The sequence below is a fragment of the Vanellus vanellus genome (genome assembly GCF_965231255.1).
Source record: "Vanellus vanellus genome assembly, chromosome: 1".
NCBI classification, from domain to species: domain Eukaryota; kingdom Metazoa; phylum Chordata; class Aves; order Charadriiformes; family Charadriidae; genus Vanellus; species Vanellus vanellus.
In genome coordinates, this window is record NC_138905.1 from 47,629,180 (window position 1) to 47,653,562 (window position 24,383).

Sequence of the window (24,383 nt, forward strand, 5' to 3'; positions counted from 1 at the left end):
TTCAATGTTATGAGTATTTAACAACAAACTACTATTGTGGAAATGTTATTGTAATTAATCTTCCTATGTACTTCATTTCATTGTTAAACTAACATAATAAATAAAGATTTAGATTCAAGGTGGAGATTCATACTCCTTATTTTAAAGCTGAAAAAATTATTTTCATTGAAATTGCAAAGTAGTATTTATGGAGAAGATACTGAACAGCCCTGCTATGAGGAGTGGTGCCGCTGATAGGAAATTATGTGTAAAGGTTTATCTATATCATATATTTTTATCTAGAGTTGTACGTATTATACGTAATCGTGTAAAAGAAACAGATCTCCTTTATCTCTAATTATCTAGGAAATGAACTTTCCGGCCAAACTACTTGCAGACCCTCCCGCCATAGTCAGTAGAGAGAAATAGATTTTAGACAACCATTGTATGCTGAGGTGACTCTGGACATGCTCCTCTTCCTCTCCATTTAGAGCAGAAGCAGCAGTCTAGCCTTAGTCTACATGCCTGACTGCGCTACTAAAGGGCACAAATACCTAGGTGACACAGAATGTTTTTGCTGTGACAAAACTAGTAAAAAAGGCAAGAATTTGGAAAATGCCATCCGGAGATACCAAATTAGAGTCTATTTTTATTTCAGCCTTTCAGGATGGCTAAAACTAAAATGGAAAAGGCAAGACAAAGATTTGTTTATATATTTAAAAAAAAAATTACAAAATCAAGTCATCAAGTTTTTTATGGTATAGAGTCAATCTTGCTTCCACTGAAGGGGGTAGAAATTTTGTATTTTTCATCTCCAAGGACTAAGGAGAGAAGACAAGGATTAAGCTCCTTGTTTTACTTTATCTGAAAAGCGGATGGAGTGGTGGAGACACTTCAATTCATTTGTCTTTATGTATAGAATATGACATCAAAATCACTCAATTTGTTTTCATTATAATGCATCTGTATTTTCCACCTGTGTTTTGCAGAACATTAGACTGTGCCATTGGGGGATACAAAACTGCTTGAGCTCATGATACATGATCTGCATTGCTACTCATAATTTAATACTTATTGAAATGTAGCCTAACAAAACTGGAAATTTAACACGAGAGTAGTAAGAACTATTATTTCCATCAGAATCTCTGAATGCTTCACAATGAAAGCTGATTGCATCTGCAGTTTTTAAGATGGTTAACCATGCTTTTTTCCCCTTTAGTAGTTTTCCAAGATGGAATATTTTCTAAGGTGTTATAGTTTGCTGTTTATTTAACTTTTAATAATTCAATAACGAACAACTTCCCGATTTCCCTTTATAAAAGCAAAAACATTAGCGTCTAACACAAGAGAATACTCAGCAGAGAGTAAAACAGAGCATCATGTTAGAACATTGATCTAAAAATAACACATTCAAATAACACCTTGGTGAATTATCTTTATCCTAGTACATATAGTAAATAAGCTAAAACTGTTTTGCCTGAAAATTATTGTCTTCTGGGTTTGTTTATTCTGCACTAAACTAAGAGCTCCATTCTTCTTTTATTCACAGTGAATATCATTCTACTTCCCAAGAATTCCCTGTGTCAGAGGGATTACACTGTGTGAAGAAAGATAAAAGACAAACTGGCTTTTTGTTAAGGAAAGAAAAAAAGGCCCAGGGACATTATTCAATGAGGAATCCCAAACAGTGCCAATAGGAACAATACATGTATGCTAGTGAAGTTTAGATCCATCAGTGTGCAAACCACAGTGTAATATTTTCAGTATTGGCATTTCAGTAGGAAAATATTGATGTTCAGTCCACAAATGAACCCAATAAATACACACCAACAGAACCAACTGTATACACCAATGACACTGCTAATCTTTTGCTACATCAGCGAAAAGAAAATTCAAACTTTGAGAAGTATTAGTGAACATATACACGTCTGAATAAATATTTCCTTTCCAGAAAGCAATCAGTTTTCTTAGCACATGAAGAAAAAAACGTATCTTCAAATATATCATTCTGAAATCTGTCTGAAAACCAGTTATTATTGATTTTATGGCTTTTTTTTTTTTTCCCCAAAAAAATTTAACACCCTTTTTCATGTGAATGAGCTGGATAAAATATGCATTCTGTGAAGGAGGAGCTTGGACCCATGCACTAAGGTGAGTGTTCAAAACACTACCTTACAGAACCGCATTCTTGCCTGTCCTGGAATAAATGTATTGTTAATTATTTTTTCCCAAACAACTCAAATTCAACAGGAAAAGTGGTGCGTGCCTCTCACTTCCAGCACATAGTGCTATTCACACCCAAGGAAAGCTACCTTTGAGGGCACTCACTTGGCATTTGTGGGTTTGACCCTCTCAGACCGGTAACAGCCAGGGGAGGGGTCTCACTGCCAAGCCATGATATCAAAGATGAGACTCATTACTACTATTGTTTTAAAAAGGAAAGCAGTTTTGTTCAGCTCCTAATTTGAAAAAAACATTTAACTTACTTCAGGCTTATGTTGAGAGCATTTAATTTGTACTAGCCATTCACATTGTGTATGGTTTTGATTAAAAGAACATTTTAAACCTTAAGATTGAGTATATTTTCTATTGTAATTTAGAAGATTGGTTTGGACACACTGCATTTCTGAATTAAAGTAAAGTTCCTGGTTAACCTAGCTATGTGTGTTTGGTTCTAATAGTTAATGATCAAGAAAAGGAAAAATAGAAGAATGACAGTTCATTAAAAAATTGTTGTTGACTAATTATCAAGTAAGTAGTTGACAAGCGTGGAAGATCACTGTTAAAAAGCAAGTCCTTCATAAGCATTTATAACTATTTGAGATGAGCATGTATTTTTCCTTTTAAAAAATGGTGTTATTTTCCTTTTCAGATTGAACATGTATACCGTTTTTAATCTTTTTTACTGAAAATATGTATATGACGAAGAGAGATTTAGGTGTGTATTAAGGAACAAAGAAACAAAGACTTTATTTGCGAAGAGGATGATTTTCTGAATTATGTAGAACCATATATCAGAAGATTTAATTTAAAATGTACCTTACCTCTGTATTGGGGAATTTGCCAAACCTGGACCTGAATTTATCAGGATTTATGAACCAGGAAAAGCAATAGCATTGCTGTTTTGTGTAGATTTTTGAATATTTCAGCCTTCTGAAATAGCCATGTTAGGTTTGGAAGTACAGAGTACAGTAGCTAGTTCACTCTTGGACAGTGCAGGCATTCTTGAAATTTAATCCTTGCCCTCCAGATTTAACTAAAACCCATACATGCAATTAAATGATAACCACAGTATTCATGAGACTGACAATACAGTGTTCATCTGTGTCACACTTGATACTCGTGGATTTCTTAGTGTGTCTACTGAGAGAGTCTGGAGAATTTCTTAGAGAAAAAAAACCCATAGATTCTGCTAATCCAAATGTATGCATGTAGTATAAATCAGGTAGCTCTACAGCCTCCCTGTGTGATGCACTAAAAGCCCAGAGCTGACACTGATCTAATGAGGACTGAGGGAACTTTACTGTTTGTTGGCTAAAGCCAGGCAAAATAAGCTTACAGGGAATAACCAGAGGCATTAGGAAGATGTCTATAAAACTAACACGATCAGAATTAGAAACCTGAAGACACCCCCCCCCCCCCCAATTTAGAAATATGTTAATTTTTCATTGAATCAAGATCCTTCATTTTGTGTCTGCTCTATTGGCTAGAGATCATCCAGGAAAGCCTGGTGATTACATTCACCTCCAATTGATTAACCCGGCACGCTTTATGTTTGTATCGGACATGGGCTGGACATGTAGATACGGAAGGCATAACGTCCTTGGAAAGCTATGTGCAGATTTCTCATGGGGAGTTCTGCATATTGTGAACAACAGAAAATGTTGAAGCTGAGATCTGTTAAGATGCCTGTCTAAGAGAACAGTGTTGCCCTTGAGGTGCTTGGGTTTGATAGTGACATCTGTACTCAAGCAGAATGCTTGCTTACTGTGAGGCATTTTGTTCGAATAAGGAGAGAAAATTGTTCCCCTAAGTAATATAGAATCCAAGTAGTGCTCATTTCAGTGAAAGGACCCAGGAAAAAGAACAAAGGATATTTGCTGAGACAGAATAACAGATGCAATTATCTATTTTTTACATAGTTGTCATGTCAGATTTATAATTTTAAATACACTCCCTTTTGAAAAGAAGTTGCTATGATTAACCACGCTGTTTTCTTACAGTGTTCAGAATGAAACTGCCAGTTTCAGGACAGATTTTCTTGTCACAACTGCCTTTAAAAGAAACACATCACCTACTATTGTACAAACGCATACTACCATAACATTTTAAATTTATGTGTGTATAAGGTGCAATCCAATTTCTCTTCACAACGAACTGGTCATAGTTTTAAATGTTTTGGTAATTATAGGATGCTTTGTTTTGTTCTGTTTAGTCCAGAAGATCTTTCTTACAGAGAAATGATAATAAAAAAGGGGTTCAAGATCTCAAGAGAGGTTTGAGAACTTTGCGTTTCCTATAAAATTCAAAATTTTCAACAAATAAGTGTTTGTATATTGCCTGGCCAAACTAGTAAAAAATAAATTGCTTTGCTTGTTTTGTGATTTCCCCAGATTTTCTGTGTCTCTAGTGAAGAGTTGGAAATGTCTGTTTTTCCGGGGAATGGCACCAGTTGGGACCCAGCTGATTGTACGCACTCTGTATCTTCTCAGGTGGCTTTGCTTTATTGAACTGATGTTTGAGAAGTCCAGACACTAATGCTTCTAATGATCAGCCATTCTTTTTGACTTTTGGTAACAAGTATTCTCATGCAGTTAATATCAAACAGAACTTTGTGCTCTAAATCTGTTATTTCAAAATTCCCATTTTTGAATTCCCCTAGTCTTAAGTAAGTAGTACATTGTCTCCCTTTTTTATTCCCTACAATCTTTTCTCCTACTTCCAGGGCCCCATGCTGCAAAATGTCATTTTGCCGGTCTTCAGTTCCAGTGACAACTTTAATTTTACTGATTTTAATGGGTTTTTCAAATACAATCCCATAGAAGTCTCCAGTAGAAGGAGCTTTGCCCCAGAAGTACTCATCAATGCTGCTGTAAGCCTTGCTGGCCTCATAGTTTTCAAATACATTCATGTTGGTGTGCAAGTTTGCAGGCGGGTTGTCAGGGATATCAAATGATTCCTCTTCAAAATCATCATCTTTTAGCTTGTTTTCAGCTCCTTTGTAAGATGAGTAGTATCCCATGTGCTGGAACAGAGATGGCTTAAACCGTATCACTTCCTTTTGAGCTAACAGCCCACGAAAGTGGATGAGCAGCCAATCACAAGGCATTTCTTGGTAGAACATCAATAAAAAATGGGCCAGGCGCGGGAGGTCATGGGAGTGGTAAAGCTTTCCGATGTACCCCAGTTTGGAAAATTCCAAAGTCACCCAGTAGGATCCTTCTCGTGAGGTAATTACTTTCTTAACAGCAGTCAAAAAATTCTTTGAGCAGCGAACGTCATCTTCTAGCATCACATAATAGTCAGAAAGATTAGCACAAAAGTTAAGAAGAAAAGCATAATCTACATTTTGTTTGGATCGGAATTTCACACGGTCCTCCGGGTCATTGTAATTTCTCTTGAGGCCATCTAGTACAGGGTAATACTCCTCAGGGACGTGAATAACTATTAATCTGCCCGCAATTATGTGGTGTGCAAATTTCTGTGAAATATCCTGGACCATCCCTTCACACCAGGCTGAGTCAAAATCTGCCAGCTGCACTACCACCGCAATTTCTTTGAGTTCCTCGTAACTTGACTGCTCAAATATGGACTTGATGGTCTCAAGCAAGTAGTTTCCCTTTTTCCGCTTCACAGAGGATAGCCCGATTGTAAGATACCCTGTACAAAAGATAATTCAAACAAAAACTGAGTATCCGATGTTAGAAACCGTTTCGCCACAAAGCTATCCTCCAGAGCTGTGCTTACATTAAATAAACCTTTTGAATGGTGAAGACTGAGACTATTAAGCTGCATGCAACAAAGGACGTTTATTGCCTTTTCATTAGAGAGTTGTATTGCAAAATGGAGACTATCGCATTAAACATTCACTTGTTAACTGCAAGGGATGGCATGTAGTGGACAAAAGCCAAAGCGATGTGCACGTATATGCCTGGGAGAGGAAACCACACAGACAATGATAAGGCTGTAAAATCTGCTAAAAGAACAGGGATTATGAGATATGATTCACACAATATTTTTAAAGCAAGGAACTATGAAATGCAGCACAAAAACTTAAGCTATAGATCAATTGCCAAACTTTTATAATTTTAAGCACTCTACAAGACTAGTTACACTTATGCATAACTTTACAGTTTTATGAATGTTGCACGGATAATTTTTTTCTGCGTGTTCATTTTTAACTGAGTTTCTCCAGTTTTTCCTTGCTAATAGTTCTTCTTCTAACCCTCTTTGAGCATTTTACAGGGAACTCCCTCTTGCAAGATGTAATTTAGATATTATTTTAAAGTAGAAGAGAACTTACGACTGCATACCTGTGCTTGTATAAATAATTTTTAATGCTGTTACATCTTTCTAGGGTGAGATGCATCTTAATTATAAGGGAAGAATTTTCATCTCTGCTGTTTTGGAGTCACTGCCACTGCATTTTTACCAGCAGTCCAAGTCAGTTTTTTTCAGTTGTTTGCTAATGTATCTCCATTTTTCTAACTTCTGATGTAAAAAATGTTAAGACTTTGTAATTGACAGGGCGTACTTTAGTTGAACCTACCCCAACTTTTGTAAAATATTGTGGTTTGTAAAAGACTGCTCTGATAAAGTGATTCAGAGTTTCCCTCAAGGCTTAAGTCTGCTCAAAATGCAGTTGTGCAGTGAAGTACAACCCCTGGAAGCCATTTATGCTGCCTACACAGCCCCAAATTTCTCAAATCTAATTTGAACAAACTTTATTTTATAGCTTTCTATGAAGATCAACAACTCACAGATGATTTTATTTTACCTTCTGTGCTTGGATTTCTGAGCCTTGTTTATATTTGTGAAATGATTGGTTTGGAACCCAGAGGATACCCGTCTAAAAGTTCGGTATGGCCATATTTCACTTCGAGGTCAAAGTCTTGAACCCTGCCTGAAGTCAGAATAACTAGATAGTCCATCTGCAGATGGCTGCGAGAAGAATCCTCCTTTACTGTTCCCATAGCAGCAGAATCCACCTCCCTCATAGTCACAGCTAAAGGCACAAGGAGATTCACTCACAGCTCCTGGACTGGCAGAACAGGGGACCTGAAACGTGTATCTGTGGGATCCCAAGCACACCTTAGATTGGATTTACTGGCTCTACAGACAGAGGCTGGCAGTATGGCAGTATGGAGAGTGGTTACAGAGCACCACCAGCACCTGCCTTGCTCCTGCCTTCTAAATCATGTCCCTCCGACCTGGCAGGAGATCCACAAAAATATGCTCACACAGACCACCCAGGGGCTGCCTGCAGGACAACTACAAGTCAGGCATTTGGTCAGAAGGTAACCAGGCTGTGGGGCAGTCACTGCTAGGGCTGAACTAGCAGCTGCCCAGGAACTGCCTACGCCGAGAGAGATAGCTGTCCCACTAACTCGCTGAGATCGTCACTGCTTAACTCAGCCGCTCTTGCCTAGAAACAACACAGGGACTATATGGATTTCACCCATTTTTAAATTACCTCATTTCATAACATTCAGATTGCAGTTACTTACTTTTCCTTGGCAAAGGCGTGCCAGCTAGGTAGCGATAGGAAATGTTTATAGATCCTGAGAAATTAGACAAATCTTTAAAAGTGTGAACATAGCGCTCTGGGTTGAGCTGGTGCGTGGCTGTTTCTCTGATTAATTGCTTGTCCCCTTCCTATTAGTGAGAAAACAAAAAGAATAGGAGAGGAAAAGAGACAGAGAGAAACACATTTGTGAATGCCAGCCAGAGAGGAAACACGGACAGGCAGGTTTCCAAGAATAACATTTTTCAGTGTCAGCTTTCGTGAAAGTATGTAGATGTCACCTCATTTTTATAAAAACCCATTACTGAATATCATACATTTTTGGCTACAGAAAATCTACCATAACCCTTCAGATTACGGTAACAGGAAAAGAAAAAAAATAATATTTTGGACAGAAACTCTGGAAAGGTTGCAAACCCTAAATTATTGCCAAAAAATGCTGCGGTATTCAAAATAGGGGTAAGAAAGCATCAGTCAGCAACAGATGACATAATTTTCACAAATGGAGAAGTGGGGGAGATTTTTTAAAAATGTTTTCAGTGATTAAAATAAACCACCAAAAACTGTTACAAAGGAAAGATGACACTAAATCCTGGCATCTGGCTCATTTTGCCATTTTTTTGAGTAGCTCCAACTCAGATTTGCGATAAGAAGAAAAGCATGTGAACATCCAGACAGTAAAAGCTTTCTCTGGATTTGGTGAACACTGTTTGATGGTACAGAAAAAAGGCAAATTTATGACCATGCCTCCTATTCCTGCCTCCTTCTCTCATCTTTTCCTTCCAAGAGGCTTCTTGAGCCATAGTAAAGTCACACAAGGGAAGGAGTGGCTACATCAGCAGTGCCCTATCCATAAGCTCCATTGGGTCTCAGGGAAAATCTGGACCTTAGTCCTTAAAAAAGGGAAAATATCTAACAGGTTGTAGTGCCACAAGACTGAAGTTAAAGATAGGAATGCTTATTTAATTTACACTGCTTGATTCTAGTCTGATGACATGCCAGTGTATGAATGAGTTCATTTCTTCTGATATAAACAGTAAGTTAACACACTAAAAACTTCCTGATCTGTCATTAAATGGGACCATTTTGCAGTAATAGTACTGCAGCTAACAAGAACAACCACAGAAACAGTAAACAGCACTCATATTTAACGGCATAAATATTTAAAAATATGTTAAAGCTGTATTTTATAGCACAAATAAATATTTCTGTAAACCAATCCATTTTAAGTTCATTATTTTTCTTTCATAGAAGTCATAAATAATCCACTTCTGAGCTTAGTGAAGATCTTAGGTGAACTTCCAGGGGAATCTACCTTCACTGTTATGCTGTCTTGGTCTGCAGTGTCTCTCCAGTACTTTCTTTCTAGTGCTGCTATGCTACTTTGCATTTGCTCATAAGTTATGAGAGGAAGGTTTATGCTGATCAGATTCCAGATTAAAGTGTAACTCAGTAGGGCAAGAAGAGAATGCACCAAAACTTCATAAGATTTTAATGAAAACTGTCAAATAGAAAAAAAAATAATGGGCTGGTCCAAAAATTCTTTTTTGAAACCCAGCCTTTCTTTAGTGTCAAAACATCACATGTTGTTGGTTCCAGAATGGAGCACCAAAATTCTTCATTTCATAAGAAGGTTTTGGAATGGAAACCCATTCTGCTAAGCTTTTCCTACATAAAAAAGTTTCAGAATATTTAGAAATAGAGAATGTCAGGACAAAATGTTTTGATTTTAACAAGCAAAATATTTGAACTGACCACAAAAAAATTCCTTTTATTTTCCTCTTTAAGAAATTCTTTTTAAGAAGTGGCTAATAATATATATATATATTTTAATGTTGTTGTTTTCATTCCTTTGTTGAATGAAAAGCAAAACTGAAATATGGATTTTTCCACAAATTTAAAATCTGGTTCTTCTACCTCTGACTACTATGCAGAGGTCAGTGAAGCTGAAGAGCTTGATTAGCCCTATTTAGCTATCTTCTCTAATTTTTTCTATGATGGTTCTGGCTTTTGTCTCTTAACGAACCTCTAACTTACATTCCAGTGTTTGCTGGAGCTTGGGAGGTTCCTGTGGGTGCCACGGGAAGAAGTGCTGTGGGTGCCATGGGAAGAAGTGCCAGAAGTTCTCCATTCTTTATAGAGATACTCTGCGTAGCTGAGTATGCTGTGTCAGCTACAATAGTACTCTTGTTTTGATAGAGCCCGAAATAATGATTAGTATTCATAAAGAGTTCAGAAGCTATGCTTCACTTACAGTTTACTTACACCTCAGAATACGTATTTAAAAATCACTGCATATATTGTGATAACTGGTTATATTCACTCGGTATGTCTTCAAAATATTTGATGAGATGTGTTTCACACGCTGCAGACAAAGCACCTTAAACTGCTCTGCTGACACACGTTGCCTCAGCACTGCGTGCCACCTATCAAACATACTTCGGCAGTTTTCCCAGGTGGGGCCTTACTTTCCGTTTCCACAGCAAACGCCCCGCAGAAAACAGTGAAGGGATTCTTGAGACATGTGAGGAAAAGTTATCCTCTCCCTTCTTAAGATTTGCCACAATGAATCTCACTTGGATATTGTAGTGTCCTGGAAAAGGCCATTCATCTCATTTTACAACCTGGTGACAGAGGTACCAGCCCTGCATCCCCTTGCGCAGCCTGCTGCCCCAGACTGGGAAGGGAAAATCAGGGTTATTGGCCTCCCCCTATCAGCTACCTTCAGGACATCCTCCAGCAGGACACTCGCTACAATTAGAAAGTCAGAGAGCCTTTGGGGCTCTGAGGACTTTCGGGTTCCCATTCCCTGAGGGGAACTGGTTAGCCTGCTGTCCATGAAAGCTACCCCTGAGCCTCCTCACCACCAGCAGTGAAACTGCTCCTCTTTTACCTCAGCAGAGAAAACACACCAGACAAGTTAACGGAGCTGTCAGACATGTTCAGGAAAGTTGAAAATAAAATTAAATAAATAAACTAAAAAGCCAACAGCCTAACACATTTGAAAAACGCTTGATGGACCATAAAGGTATCAAGAGATCTGGAAGAACTGTCAGGAGACTTGGCAAGAGACTTGGCTGGGAACTACATGCATGCAAACATGCCAGAACTGTGATGAGAGAAGCAATGAAAGAGAGTGAATTTCTAAAAAAAGGGGAAAAAAAGAGCAAATTAAGAATAAGACATGGAGCCATCTGGGGAGCTGGCAAATAGGACAGGAAAATATTTCAAAAACAAACCAAGAGGAACACCATTAGCAGTGATAATAAAAGCACTTTCAGAAACATCTGGGGGACTTTGAAGCAGTTAGTGAAAGGAGAAGAAGCATCAGGGAAAATACCACTGGGAAAAAAAATAAATGTGATAAGCCAGGTCAAATTCGATCACAACCAAGAAATTATGAATAAATAAAACATAGTGCAAAACCTTAGTGTAAGTACTGTTAGAGAAAGCAATATGTCTGTAAGAGAGTAACGTGCTAGAAGCATGGGTTATCTTTCCAATGATTTAAAAAGGAGTAGGATAGTCTTAATAATATTTACAATCTTTACAACACTTTTATAAGTCATGTTATAAGAATAATATTTTAAATTAAAATTATGAGCAAGTTATCTATGGTTTTGTTAAAAATCATGTAAGGATTTTACTATTTATGTGTTGCACCTTTTTCATACTATGATGTTGCTTTTCAGATCCAGCTGAGATTGGACTTCACCTTTCAGAATATTGGAAAGCTCATCCTGTCCCAATTAGACGAATCAGACCAAGAAAGGTGACACAGAGAATCAGAAAGCTGCTCAGTAGTTCAATCCCAGTTCAAGAAAGAGGACTGTTTAATCATATCACAATGTTACATATTCGGTTTAGTTGTGTTACTATTTACAAGCTCCAGTTATTAAACTCATGTTCTTTTACAGGGCCCAGTCCAACCTCAGATGAACTGGTAATTCAATCCATTAATCAAGTCCTCGGAGCTCACTTGGCATTCAGCACTGAGACACCCATAGGTTACATATAAATTGTGGAGTTAGGTTACATTGTCAGTAGCTTACTCGTTGAAATTCCTAACACAGATCTTTCAATAAATCTTTTTCACAATCGTAAACTTACTCTAGGTACCATAAAATCATAGAATCGCTGAACCTGCCAGACTCAAATCTGGGATACAGGAAATGAGAAGAACACAGAATAAAAGCACTGCAAAGAAATCATTCATGAAAGGAGCTTGAAATATATGGAATTAGTGTAAGTTCTCTTCTATAATTGCATTTCTGTAATATAGTTTAATACAGTATTCGCAGGTGAGATTTGCAATGTTGACTGAAAAAAGAGCTCCTAGATGACATGAATATTTCAGATGTAGATGATTTTCAACATCAAAATTCAGGGAGATCCGGAAGTATGGAAAATACAGGGGTTGTTTTGACTCAAAGGAAGATAGCTGATGGAGATGTCTCCATGTTTTGATACATTCATTATCTCCCGTACTTCCGATAAACAATGATGTATGTTACTTCTGTGAAAAGGACTGTTAAGATCTTGCTGACACACCTCGTGGTAAGATGGCTTCATCATAACGGACGCATTTTGAGGCTACTTCACTGTTAATGGTACACTAACAGGGGAAATTGCAGGAACTATGAAATTTACTGCTTAACTAGGAATGTGTCCTGTTCTGTTGTTCCAGGATAATTACTTCCGACTAAGAAACTTACCAAAACGTAACCGTCTTCAATGTACAAGTTCATGAACAGCAAGCAAATGACAAGGACTCCTAAGAACGACACTGCTGATCTTTTCCGCAAGCATCTCATTTTATCAAAATATTTCAAGTTGAGTCTCATGTGAAGAAAGACATAGAGTAGTGTCACCTATGAAAGAAAACCACAGTGTTACAAGGCTTGCTCACCTGGTAAACATGATAGCAAAATAACTTACCTTCTGATGTATCAAATCCCTTCAAACATGCATAGACTATACCCTTTAAGGTGGAACTAATTTAGTTTAACCATGGTCATCTTCAGGTTTAACATGCTACCTTAAGTATAATTTAAGCTTCCTTTTTTTTTTTTTTTTGGTCAATAAAGAAAAAAACACATTTTATCCTACCCATTTTAGGCTGGAATTATCATATCACTGTGGCAGGAGTGCATTAGCAGTTCAGTTTCTCATGTATAACTGTCAGTTCCCAACTTGACGTCAAGAGAAGATGATTTGTGCACTGTTTCTCTCTGTACCCATGTCTCCTTCCAAAGACAGCTCAGGCCAACAGTCGAGGAAGAAGCTAATGCATGACTCATTATCACTGCCAACAGGAGAAGTCTGGATACCAGAACTGCCGGGCACAAATAAGGTACCTTCCCTGCAGTGAGAAGGCAGTAGCAAGACTGTGCAGCATCCGTTAACCTTAGATCTCTGTTAGGATGGAAAGACTCTCACTGGAGGTGTCATTTTCTCCAGAAGAAGAAAGGTGGATGTCTACCTTAGATTGGACACATATAAGCAGAGTATTGGAAAGTCCTTACTGCCCCAAGTAGATGAATCAGACAAAGAAGGGATGGCATAGAGGATCAGAAAGCCACTCAGTAGTTCAGTTCAAGATCAAGAAAGAGGACTGTCTGGTCATATCACAATGTTACATATTCAGTTTAGTCATTTCACTATTTAAAGCAAGCTGTGTGTTATTCCTGACTACTAAATCATAAGCATTAACCTGTGTAGGACTATATGTGTTTGAACAAGGTCTGGCCACAAACTAAAGAAACAGGCTCCAAACTGGATTGCCCAAACCTGGAGGGATTCTTAACTAAAAAGTAGGTTATAAACTCATCATTTGTGTTCTCACTTGTTTAAGTGCAAATGTATTTTGGCTATTGTACATAAAAACTGTCTGTCTATCTAATGCAATATATTGAAGTCATGTACAAATGGGGACTTTAAAGCTAGCCTATGTGAAGTAGCAAAGAGCACTGCATGTGCAGTGGTTAAACCCTGCATTTAAATACCTCGGTTTTTGAAAATGCTGAATATCTAAACTGACACCAAATAGGCCCAGTTAAGAGTTCCATAAAAGATTTGTCATGTCATAGAGAAAATTTTCTGGACTCATAACAAAAAAAACCTTCCATGTGCAAAATTCAATCCATATTTGCTTTGCTAAACTGGTTAAATATATCTAACAGTATAAAATGTTGAGTCCATTAGATTCTAGAGAAGAGGGAGGTGAATACATCAAGTATTAGCAATGCAAATTGTTAACTGCGAGCTTTTGTCCACGTAGATTCAAGATGGACTTCAGTAAACGGACACCGGTTGTACACAGAATCATTCAAAAATCACTGTTGATAATAAGAACAAATTGCATGTTGCAGAAAGGAAAAAAAAATTAATAACAATACCTTTTTCTGTCCCTATTTATTTGAGAGTGGGCTGAATTGCAGTGGGCTGATTATCCTGACGCTGAAAAAGCTCTATGTAGCTATTTCTTAAGTTACAGCAATGATTTCCTTTTCCTTAATATCTAATGAAAATACATATCAGGAAGGAGCTGCCAGGGCCATGAATCTCCAAACTCTTGCCCCACCCCATGACAGCACAGTGGCTGCTGAGTGTTTATGGATTCCAGAAGGCTGTTGTGGAGATAAAAGATTGCCCTTGTCTTAGAAAAGACCATGTTACTCATACAGTTTGTACAGTTTGGGTTTAATTTTGTTTCTCTTTTTCTTTTTCTTCTTCTTTTTCTTTTTTTCTCCCAGCATAACTACTGATTTTCAAAGCAATACACTCTTGTAAAAACTTACCAGAGGATCGCTGGATGGATTAAACACTGACACTTGTCAGAGAATGGTGTGAACTAGCCTGACTATCGAAGATCGAGGTAGTCTGGGTTGGAGCGCTTGCAGCCACTTGCAGCCTCAGGGGTAACAGAGATGCACTTCAGTTGCACACATTGCAGTTTTTCTTTGGAAAACTTGGGAATCAGTGTCTTTTCGGTCACGGGATGACTGTATCTGCCATGTTTAGTGATTGAACTGCAGTATTACGCAGTTGCCTCATCTTTGCTCTGAGCAGCCTGACTGAAGTCCCTACGTGTGAGGAAGGGGAATTACAACTATGTTCGCTGGTTATATTATATTAGTTTTTCCCTATGTAGTTTTCATTAGATCAGTACTACGTCTGATTAGGAAGTGAAATTGAGGAAATTACAGAGGTGAGACTGGAGGAACACAGGACTGTCATTACTGATGCTGATGTACAGAAGAAAGAGAAGAGCCCGGTACATCCACCGTTCAGAGGAAAAATTTGCAATTCTTGTGTTGGTTTCACACAAAGCCACCACAACAGTCTCATTTTACAAACAGAGTCCGTGAAACGGTTGAAAGCAAAACACGGCTTCAGTGAGGTTTCTTTGTTCGTAAGAACTATTGGTAGGTTAACACCAACTGAAGGAACCGAAGGGGCGGACGCTCCCACCCGGGCGCGACCCGTTACGGACCCCGCGGCAGGGAGGGGGCAGTCACTGACACCAGGTGGCACTGCGGCCGCGCACTTGCCAGCCTTCAACCTGCTCCTAAACCTATTCCTTCCAACCAGTTTGTCCTGAAGGCACTATTTGGCATACTTACATTTGTAAGCCTTTAGCTAAAAATATACACTGACTCATACATATACACATACAGAATTCCTTACGTTTCCTAGAACGGCCGCTTCTCGCAGCTCGCCTTCCAATCTGTAACACCGCGTTGTGGAGCACCAGGCAAGTGGAATTTGCAAGGAAAAAGAGGTAAATTTTACCTTTTTTTTTTTTTTTTTTTTTTTTTTGCAGGTGATAGCAGTCATCTTTTGAAAAATAGTCTCAGAACTTCCCGCAGTGAGACCCCTGCTGTTCTTTAAGACCACTTGAGCAGAATATTCACCACGACTCAAAACTAACTCTGATATTGAAAAAAAAGGCTTCAACTCATCATTCAATTCTGAAGCCACAACTTTGCTTGGAGATTTTATGTCTTCATTATTCATGCACAATTAAGTAGCTATCAGGATGGCAGAAATGCAATTTGTTTCATAAATCTGGCATTAAGCTGTTAAATGCAATAATTAATAAACATACAAGAATTATCAATCTTTTTCTTTCTAAATGAGATGTATTGTTTTCCTCAGTCTCTTCAGAGAGACATCTTCAGATCCCAGATCTTTAAATATATGTTTGCCATCACATATACATGTGCAGTTTTGCATAGTAATATGAAACTATAATTTTTTTGACTTTCTAAAATGATATAGCAATGAAAATACAGTAAGCTGAAAAAAAATGTAATGACATACCTTGACTGTGTGAAGAAGCTGTTCTTTATAGGATCTGAAAAGGTGTGAAAGCTGTGTAAATCACAGAATCATAGAATGGCTTAGGTTGGAAGGGACCTCGAAGATCATTGAGCTCCAACTCCCCTGCCATGGGCAGAGACACCTCCCACTGGACCAGGTGGCTCAAAGCCCCATCCAACCTGTATTATTTTGTAACTTGCCTTGCCTGAATCATCTCTTCCCTCCCAAACTCTCATCCCTTTTCTCACATTGTTGGGTTCTGTACATATCTATATGCCATATCAGTGTTTAAAATAATCTCTCACTTTCTTTGGATCAAGTATCAACATACCTTTCAAATCCTTTTTTAAAATCCACTTCTTTTGCCCATCCTTTTATTAGTGTTAATTTTTGAGTAATCTCCCCCAGGAATGGAGCTTCCACAACTTCGCTGGGCAACCTGTTCCAGTGCCTCACCACCCTCAAAGTGAAAAATTTCTTCCTAATATCTAATCTGAACCTCCCCTCTTCCACTTTAAAGCCATTCCACCTCATCCTATCACTCCATGCCCTTGTAAAAAGTCCCTCCCCATCTTTTCTGTAGGCCGCCTTTAAATACTGGAAGGCCTCAATAAGGTCTCCCCAGAGCCTTCTCTTCTCCAGGCTGAACAACCCCAACTCTCTCAACCTGTCCTCATAGCAGAGGTGCTCCAGCCCTCTGATCATCTTTGTGGCCCTCCTCTGGACCCACACCAACAGGTCAATTTGCAACACTCAGAAGAATTTTAAAAATTGTTGCTTTAAAAAGCAAATGCCAAATGACACTGCAGTAAGAGTCTGTTCTTACCAAGTCAAATCCTTGAAACAAAAAACCAAAATGAAAATATTTAAATTTAAAGCTGATAAATTATTTTCTACATCTTTCAATTATGATGTCAACGTAGCTGTTCCCAAGAGGAAAAAAGACAAAGCAAGATTTTTTTTCCCCTTACTTTCATTTTTTTTCAGAGGAAAAGGCTTTTCTGCCAGCCCTGTAATAATTTCTCTAGATCACATACATGCACGCTCTCTGCGGTGGACTATTTCATATTCAAGCCACTCTAATTCTTCATCACTTTCTGACAATACTAGGGATTTGTGTTTTGTCCTTCTTTCAGAGTCTGTTGTTTGTTTTGCTGATCTGTTTCCTCCTCCAACAGCTATGTAAAAAAGGCCCAGTGGTGTTCCTTTACCCGTAAGTGTATGCCAACCTGAGTTAATGACTTCGCCTTACCTAACCCATACAGTGAATCTGCTTGTATCTACAGTTGTACAGAGATGTAAAAACAAGGTTATCTTTGCGTTATATTTTGGTCCGCTTGAATGCTGTGCCCAAGCAGCTCAAGAAAAGTTGCTTATTTGCGGAAGAACGGATGGCTGTCGAAAATGACAACTGCGTGATTTTTATACTATAATATTTCCAAATTAGGCACGTAGCTTTGCCTGTCACTGCAAAGTCTGTATTCCAGGCGGTACCACATTTATTGCATCAACAAAATCCACAGATAACACATGAAATGATTGGATTATTAAACCCCTTGTGAACTTTATTTCAAACCCTGTTTTGACTAAGACACTCAGAAGCAGGTCCTTCATTCCTCAACCCTGTGACATACTGCTCCACGATTGTGTAACTGGATTGTTTTACTTGCAGTTCTTAATGCTTGTCCAATTTGTTTTTCAGCTGTTCTTTTTGGAAGACTGCACATGATGCCTCAAGGATTACGTTCAAGTGGCAAAGGAAATGCTTCGGGGGGGGGAGGAGGGGAAGAAAAAAAGATTTTTTTTAACTTGGTTATTATTAAATTTTGCATGTGTCATGATTTTCTCATACAAGATGAAAAAAAAACAAAATCTAAGTTGTGATATACATTTGAGCTACGGTTGGTAGTGAACTGGAAAATGATAATGGATAGGCTATTCCATGGGGCTCAGATAGACTCCCAGCAAGATTCACTGTCTGAAAGCCTGAAAGTACATATAAAATGTTTAAGGCTGACAGGCAGGATGTTTGCTGTCAGTGGCAGCAGGGAAGCAAAAACTGGTCTGAGGGAAAGGAAGGTTTAACTCAGAATGAGGCTAACAAATCCAGAGGGTAGAGTACAGGTTTTAAACTGGCCATAAGTATGCTTTTTGGATGGCTTACCATTGTGTAGCTCCTCATGCTCAAAATAAATAGTTTAAAGACTATCATGTCTTCTGAAATGTATATTTTAGATACAGTAAGTTTGAAAGAAGTATATAAATGGGGAGATTACTCAAAAATTAACATTAATAAAAGGATGGGCAAAAGAAGTGGATTTTAAAAAAGGATTTGAAAGCTATGTTGATACTTGATCCAAAGAAAGTGAGAGATTATTTTAAACACTGATATGGCATATAGATATGTACAGAACCCAACAATGTGGGAAAAGGGATGAGAGTTTGGGAGGGAAGAAATGATTCAGACAAGGCAAGTTACAAAATAATACAGAAAAGTAAAGAGCTTAAATTCGATGTGGGTATTGGAGGATGAAGTGTCTTCCCTGTCTGACAGCTTCAGAGTGACACAAAATGGAGTCACGAAACTTACTTTGGCTGCAGTGCTCTGAGCAAAATGTAATGTATTTCTTCTGGCATGGAGGAGTCAAGTCTAATCAAGGGGAAGAGATGACTAAGAAGTCTGAAGATGTATTGACTTAGACGGTAAAGCACTATCTAATCCATCACTGGATGGATGGCAGTGTATACCACTGGATATATTTTATCAAGTATGTCGTAGTGTAAAAGACGGGTTTTAGAAAAATAATATAGACAATGAGTTAATGGGATGTGGAAAGAGCCTGGAAGGCAAGAAAAAAAATGACAAAGAAATCTGAAATAGCCCTCAAGTTCTGCTCCACAGAGACAAAGAAGAGGGGAAAATAAAACAGCATGGGCATGAAGACGGAAAAGACAGCTCACTGTAACATTCAGAAAGAGTGAGATTAGAAGCTTTTAAAGATATATGAGTGGGGGTTTAGACTGCATCGGAAATACAGGCAGAAATCCTTGAATATTGAAAATAGCACTGGGCACCAGAGGAAAGAATTTCTAGAAAGATGAGGATAGAGGCTGAGTTAAATAGATATTCATAGAATCATGGGACTGTCTAGGTTGGAAGGGACCTTTAAGATCATCAGGTCCAACCATCAACCTAACACTGCCAAACCCACTACTAAACCATGTCTTTAAACACCACATCTACATGTCTTTTAAATACCTCCAGAGAGGGCCACCACTTCCCTGGGCAGCCTGTTCCAATGCTTGACAACCCTTTCTGTGAAGAAATTTTTCCTAATAGCCAACTTAAACTTCCCCTGGCATAACTTGAGGCCATTTCCTCTTGTTCTATTGCTTGTTACTTTGGACAAGAGACCAACCGCCACCTCGCTACAACCTCCTTTCAGGTAGCTGTAGAGGGTGAGAAGGTCTCCCCCCAGCCTCCTCTTCTCCAGGCTAAACAGTCCCAATTCCCCCAGTCTCCCCACATAAGACTTGTTCTCCAGACCCCTCACCAGCTTTGTTGCCCTTCTCTGGACACACTCCAGCACCTCAATGTCCTTCTTGTAGCGCGCGACCCAGAACTGAACACAGTACTCAAGGTTCTGTCTCACCATTGCTGAGTACAGGGGGACAATCACTTCCCTAGTCCTGCTCACCACACTGTTTCTGACACAAGACAGGACGCTGTTGGCCTTCTTGGCCACCTGGGCACACTGCTGGCTCATATTCAGCCAGCTGTCAACCGGCACACCCTGGTCCTTTTCCGCCAGGCAGCCACTCTTCCCCAAGCCTGTAGCATTGCATGGGGTTGCTGTGATCCAAGCGCAGGTCCTGGAACTTGGCTTTGTTGAACCTCTTACCATTGGCCTTGGCCCATCATTCAAGAGATTTTATCTGTTGACTCATCAATGAATGAAAGGAAGGCATGGATACAAGCACTGATAAATTCAACATTTCTCCCAGAAAGATGGTTGAAAATGCCAGACAAATACACAATATCAACTGTTTGGCAAGGAGATCAGAGCTGTGAGATGAGAGAAAAGTCCACTGTAAAAAAGCTGCCTTTAGGTTTTGTTTTCTATTGTTCCTGCCATGTTTCAAATCAGTATTTAATGTTAAACATCAGTTCAGAACAAATCATGCCTTGCAAGTCTCTACCAGGCTTGAGGAGCGTCCACAAAAAGTTCCACAACTTGAGCCATGTTGGCTGTCACCAATCACCTCCTTATTTTCCATATGCCTTAGCAGAGTTTCTAGGAGGATTTGCTTCAGGGTCTTGATGGGCACAGAGGTGAGACTGACTGGCCTGTAGTTCCTCGGGTCTTCCCTTTTTGCCTTTTTAAAAATGGGGGTTACGATACCCTTTTTACTGTCAGTGGGATCTTCACTGGACTGCCATGACTTCTCAAATATGATGGACAGTGGCTTAGCAACTTCATTCACCAGTTTCCTCAGGACCTGTGGATGAATCTCATCAGGTCCCATGGACTTGTGCACCTTCAGGTTCCTTAGAAGGTCTTGAACCATCTAATGGACCTATGTCAGGTATTGAAAGATGTTTTAACATGGCATCCTTACATATTTTTTCACCAAGCTTACATAATAATGAGCATTTGGCATATAAAAGCAATTGACTTTTCATTGGGTGACTTCCAAATAATTTTTTTCTTTTTTTTTCTTTTTTTTTTTTTTAATAAATGGCATTGCTGGGTTCGTTACTCTCTAGTTAGACTAGGTTTACCTATTCCAGAACAGGAAACAGTCCGTTTAGAAAGGTGGCTAACTCTTATAGAGCAAACTCATGAGATTCTGTCATATAATTGATTATTTGCACAAAGCCATGTGTCTGTGAAGTTCATGGTACCCCTGGGAAATAATGTAAAATAGATTAGGAGATTAAACACAAGAAAATTGGTTTTCACTGGCCGTATTACTAATCTTTTTCTAAGATAAGTGTTTCATTAAGACTTTCCACTGAGCACCCAGACAGAAGCTTCCTGATCAATAAAATAACTCACTCTACAGAGAAGGCTTAGAAGACTACGTATGGGTGTGGGGGACCAACAATGTGCTTATTCTTTTCAGAAAAACACAACAAGCTTCAGTAAGTTTTGATGAATAAACATCTATAAAATGAAAAATTTCTTTATAAAATGCTATATTTGTTGCTTGGTTTTCGATTTTTTTTTTTTTTTTTGGTGCTGAACTTCATATATTGTCACACAGAAAATATACTGCTATGATTGATAAGGGGCTCATGATTAAGTAGTTGCTTATCTCTGTCGTAAATGTTGTGTGAAACCTTGAACATGATGTGAAAGGAAGAACCGAGAGGAACAAAAGGATAGAGATAGTTTAAAACCAGCCGAGGTCAGCTTTGTGGTTTGGCCGAGCTCCAAGAATGATTTGAGCCTAAGCGAAAGACAAAGGTTACTAGCAAGAGCTCCCTTACTTCATCACTGAGACCCTTGATGATCACCACCAGGAGGCCCTGTGCAGAGGTGGAGGGGCAGAAAACTAATTTTAATACAAAGCAGGGACAGGTTATGCATATGTATAGGGCGTATTGGGAAATCTTATGATTATGTAATTAAGTACTATATATATTTGAGAAGGCCGCTGCATTGGGCACGCACGATTGGGGTGGGGCGACCCCCCGTGCTGCCCAGCCCTGAATAAACATACCTACTTTACAACCTTCTCGGTTGTGGAGTCTCTGGAGTTTCATTTCCGCACGTCATGATCATTTATTTTCAGTAGAAGCAATCCAGTGTGGACAAGATATATCCAAAATTTGACATCTTCAGATCTGATTCTGCAGACAGATTTACTCACGGAAACTCAACTAATATCTCTGAAGTTATTAATGGATTCACAAACTGGTAGTCTTGATTGCATTTATTTGGTTTTTAACAAGAAAGAATTAAAATTATTTTTGCTGTTCAGTGGACTTTGCTATTTATGGGCTAGTCTGGCCCTCATCTAATGTTGATTGTATAACTAATGGAGATGGTTTTAGAGGTACCATAACATTCGCAACATGTTATCTTGCACTGTAATACAAATAGGTCACACAAGCTAAGCAGGACCTGTAGTGAGAGGCGTTAATAGCTGCTGCTGCAAGTTTCATCACTGCTTCTGCCTTCTGAGTTAATGCTAGATTAGGGACCTTGTAAATAAATGCTTCATAGAAAGGAAGCAGGCCAGGTACCCTAGCAGCTTTCAATTGCCATGCTGATGATTTCGACCTTAATCATCAGATTTCCTGTAGACTTCAGAAAAGTGGCTCTGGGCAGTGTGAAAAGAGGCCTCGGATGAATAGCTACACAAAAAGCAAAACAGACATTTCAGATCCATGAACGGATCTCTGGGAGCCCATGGACTTATCTAAAGCTGTTTTCAGTGAGCAGGGCCTTGCTACCCTATACCTCTGTGACCTGTAAAGTAAAACTAGTTCCATTTGGGTAGGGAACACCTCTCCAATGCCTGCATGCTTCTGCATGCGTGTGCCCCTGGAAAACTCTGCTATCCAGTAAGCAGCTGGGGCCTCAGTTCATTAAACTGATGCACCATTATTCAAAAGGACAGTAGGGAAGGGGAAGGGATTACTGCTTCTGTTTTGTAGCAGATTAGTTCCCAATTCTTTTAGGGGAGGCTTATCTCATTTTGCTTCCAGCTTCAATTTATCTGTTTATTAACATTAAGTTTGGTAGTATCTGTTAGGTTGTGCCAGAGATAATTTTGTAAACTAAGCAAAACTCTTATCCCCCCACCTTTGTCTTTTTTTTTTTTTTTAAAAAAAAAAAAAGAAACTCCAAAGAAAAAAATCAACAAAATGCCTAGATGATATGGCCAACCCGTCAGGTGTGGCGAATAGACTTTCTTATCCCTAGCATATGACAAACACGATGATCAATAAAGGCTACAATGACCTTTTCCATTATTCTCTATGTCTCATACATAAACTCAAACCACGGCAATATAACAGTATTTGCTATCAAACTTTCTAATGGCAAAAAATACTGTGTTGTTTTGTTTTTTTTTTTAATTCTCTGTTTTTCTCAAGAAATAGTAAAATAAACAAAGCCAGGTAGCAGGGAGTCAATAAATCTTTAAACCACATCTTTGATGATTTTCTATAGTGTTTTGAGGTAAACTTCCAGCCTACTTTTCCTCTGAGGAAACTGAAAAATATTGCTTCACATTAGTGACAAAAGGCTTTCATTTTTTTGTGTCTTAAATCATATCAATATCGTAAAGATATGGCTAATAAGTAAAACAGTTATTTCAGTTCAACACAATACACGAACAGGGAGGAACTTTCCTCAATATGTTAAAAAATAAGTTCTATAAGTCTGAATGTGCACTTTCATCATCTGCTTTCCTCATTTTTACAAAACAAGTAACTACAGCATAGTTTTGGCAGGAAAGAGAATTTTAGAGTTTAGGGAAAAAGAAGTACAGTAAAAGAACTGTTCAGTAAAAAAATGCATTTCTCTGCAAGAAAAGCTCAAACAAGATTGGCTACTAATTTAGCTTTTAGTTGCTCCTAATACTAGGAGTAAAGAAAGGCATTTTTACTGAGAAGAGAAACACCCAAAATATCCACAACATCTTAAATAAAATAAAAATGCAAATTATAGACATGAAATCTCCATGGCAGGTTAAAAAAAAAATTGATTTTTTATTCTACATTCTGTACCAATTCCTATCTGTGTCCACTTTTAGGTACAAAATTAGTTTTGTGGTGAGTTTTATGCCATGGCATGTGTGTCACTTTGCTCAGATTGAATCCTTCAGAGCACCTGCCTTGCAATATTGTTCTGAATCACCTTTTGTAGGAGCTTCTCTCCACCAGTGATAATATGGAGAGCTCAGGGTGATATGAAACACTACTGTAAATGATCCTAAAATCTCCAGTACCCAATGGTTTTCTAAGCCATTATGATGTAAATAGACAAGAGTGATAGAATCTTTTCAAACAAAGCTCCCAGAAATCACTACAACAGAGGAGCACATAATAACTTTGTTGACTGACGCACAAAGTCCTACTTCCTCGGGTGACACTTTCAGTCTACTCCTCCATTACTGATATTTGAGATATATATATATATAGGATGTACGTCCCATTGTTTGAGAACTCATTGGTCATTGTCTTCTTAGAATGGCATTCACTTGACCAAACACAGATGCCTATGATGTAAATGTCTGAGCTAGTCACACTTAGGCTCCCTTTATAGCCAACACAGAGAAATAAGTATTTGTACACTGTGATTCATCTCACTGAAAAGTC

General features: G+C 38.5%; 1 protein-coding gene across 1 annotated transcript; it reads right to left on the minus strand.

Moving 5' to 3' along the window:
• Nucleotides 1–4,702: 4,702 nt before the first annotated feature.
• Nucleotides 4,703–12,581, minus strand: MGAT4C (MGAT4 family member C; the record flags this gene model as incomplete). Its single annotated transcript, XM_082489280.1, is given in 4 exon segments — nt 4,703–5,859; nt 7,707–7,854; nt 12,439–12,564; nt 12,567–12,581. Coding segments are annotated over 4 exon segments (1,446 nt in total).
• Between the last annotated feature and the right edge of the window lie 11,802 nt (nt 12,582–24,383).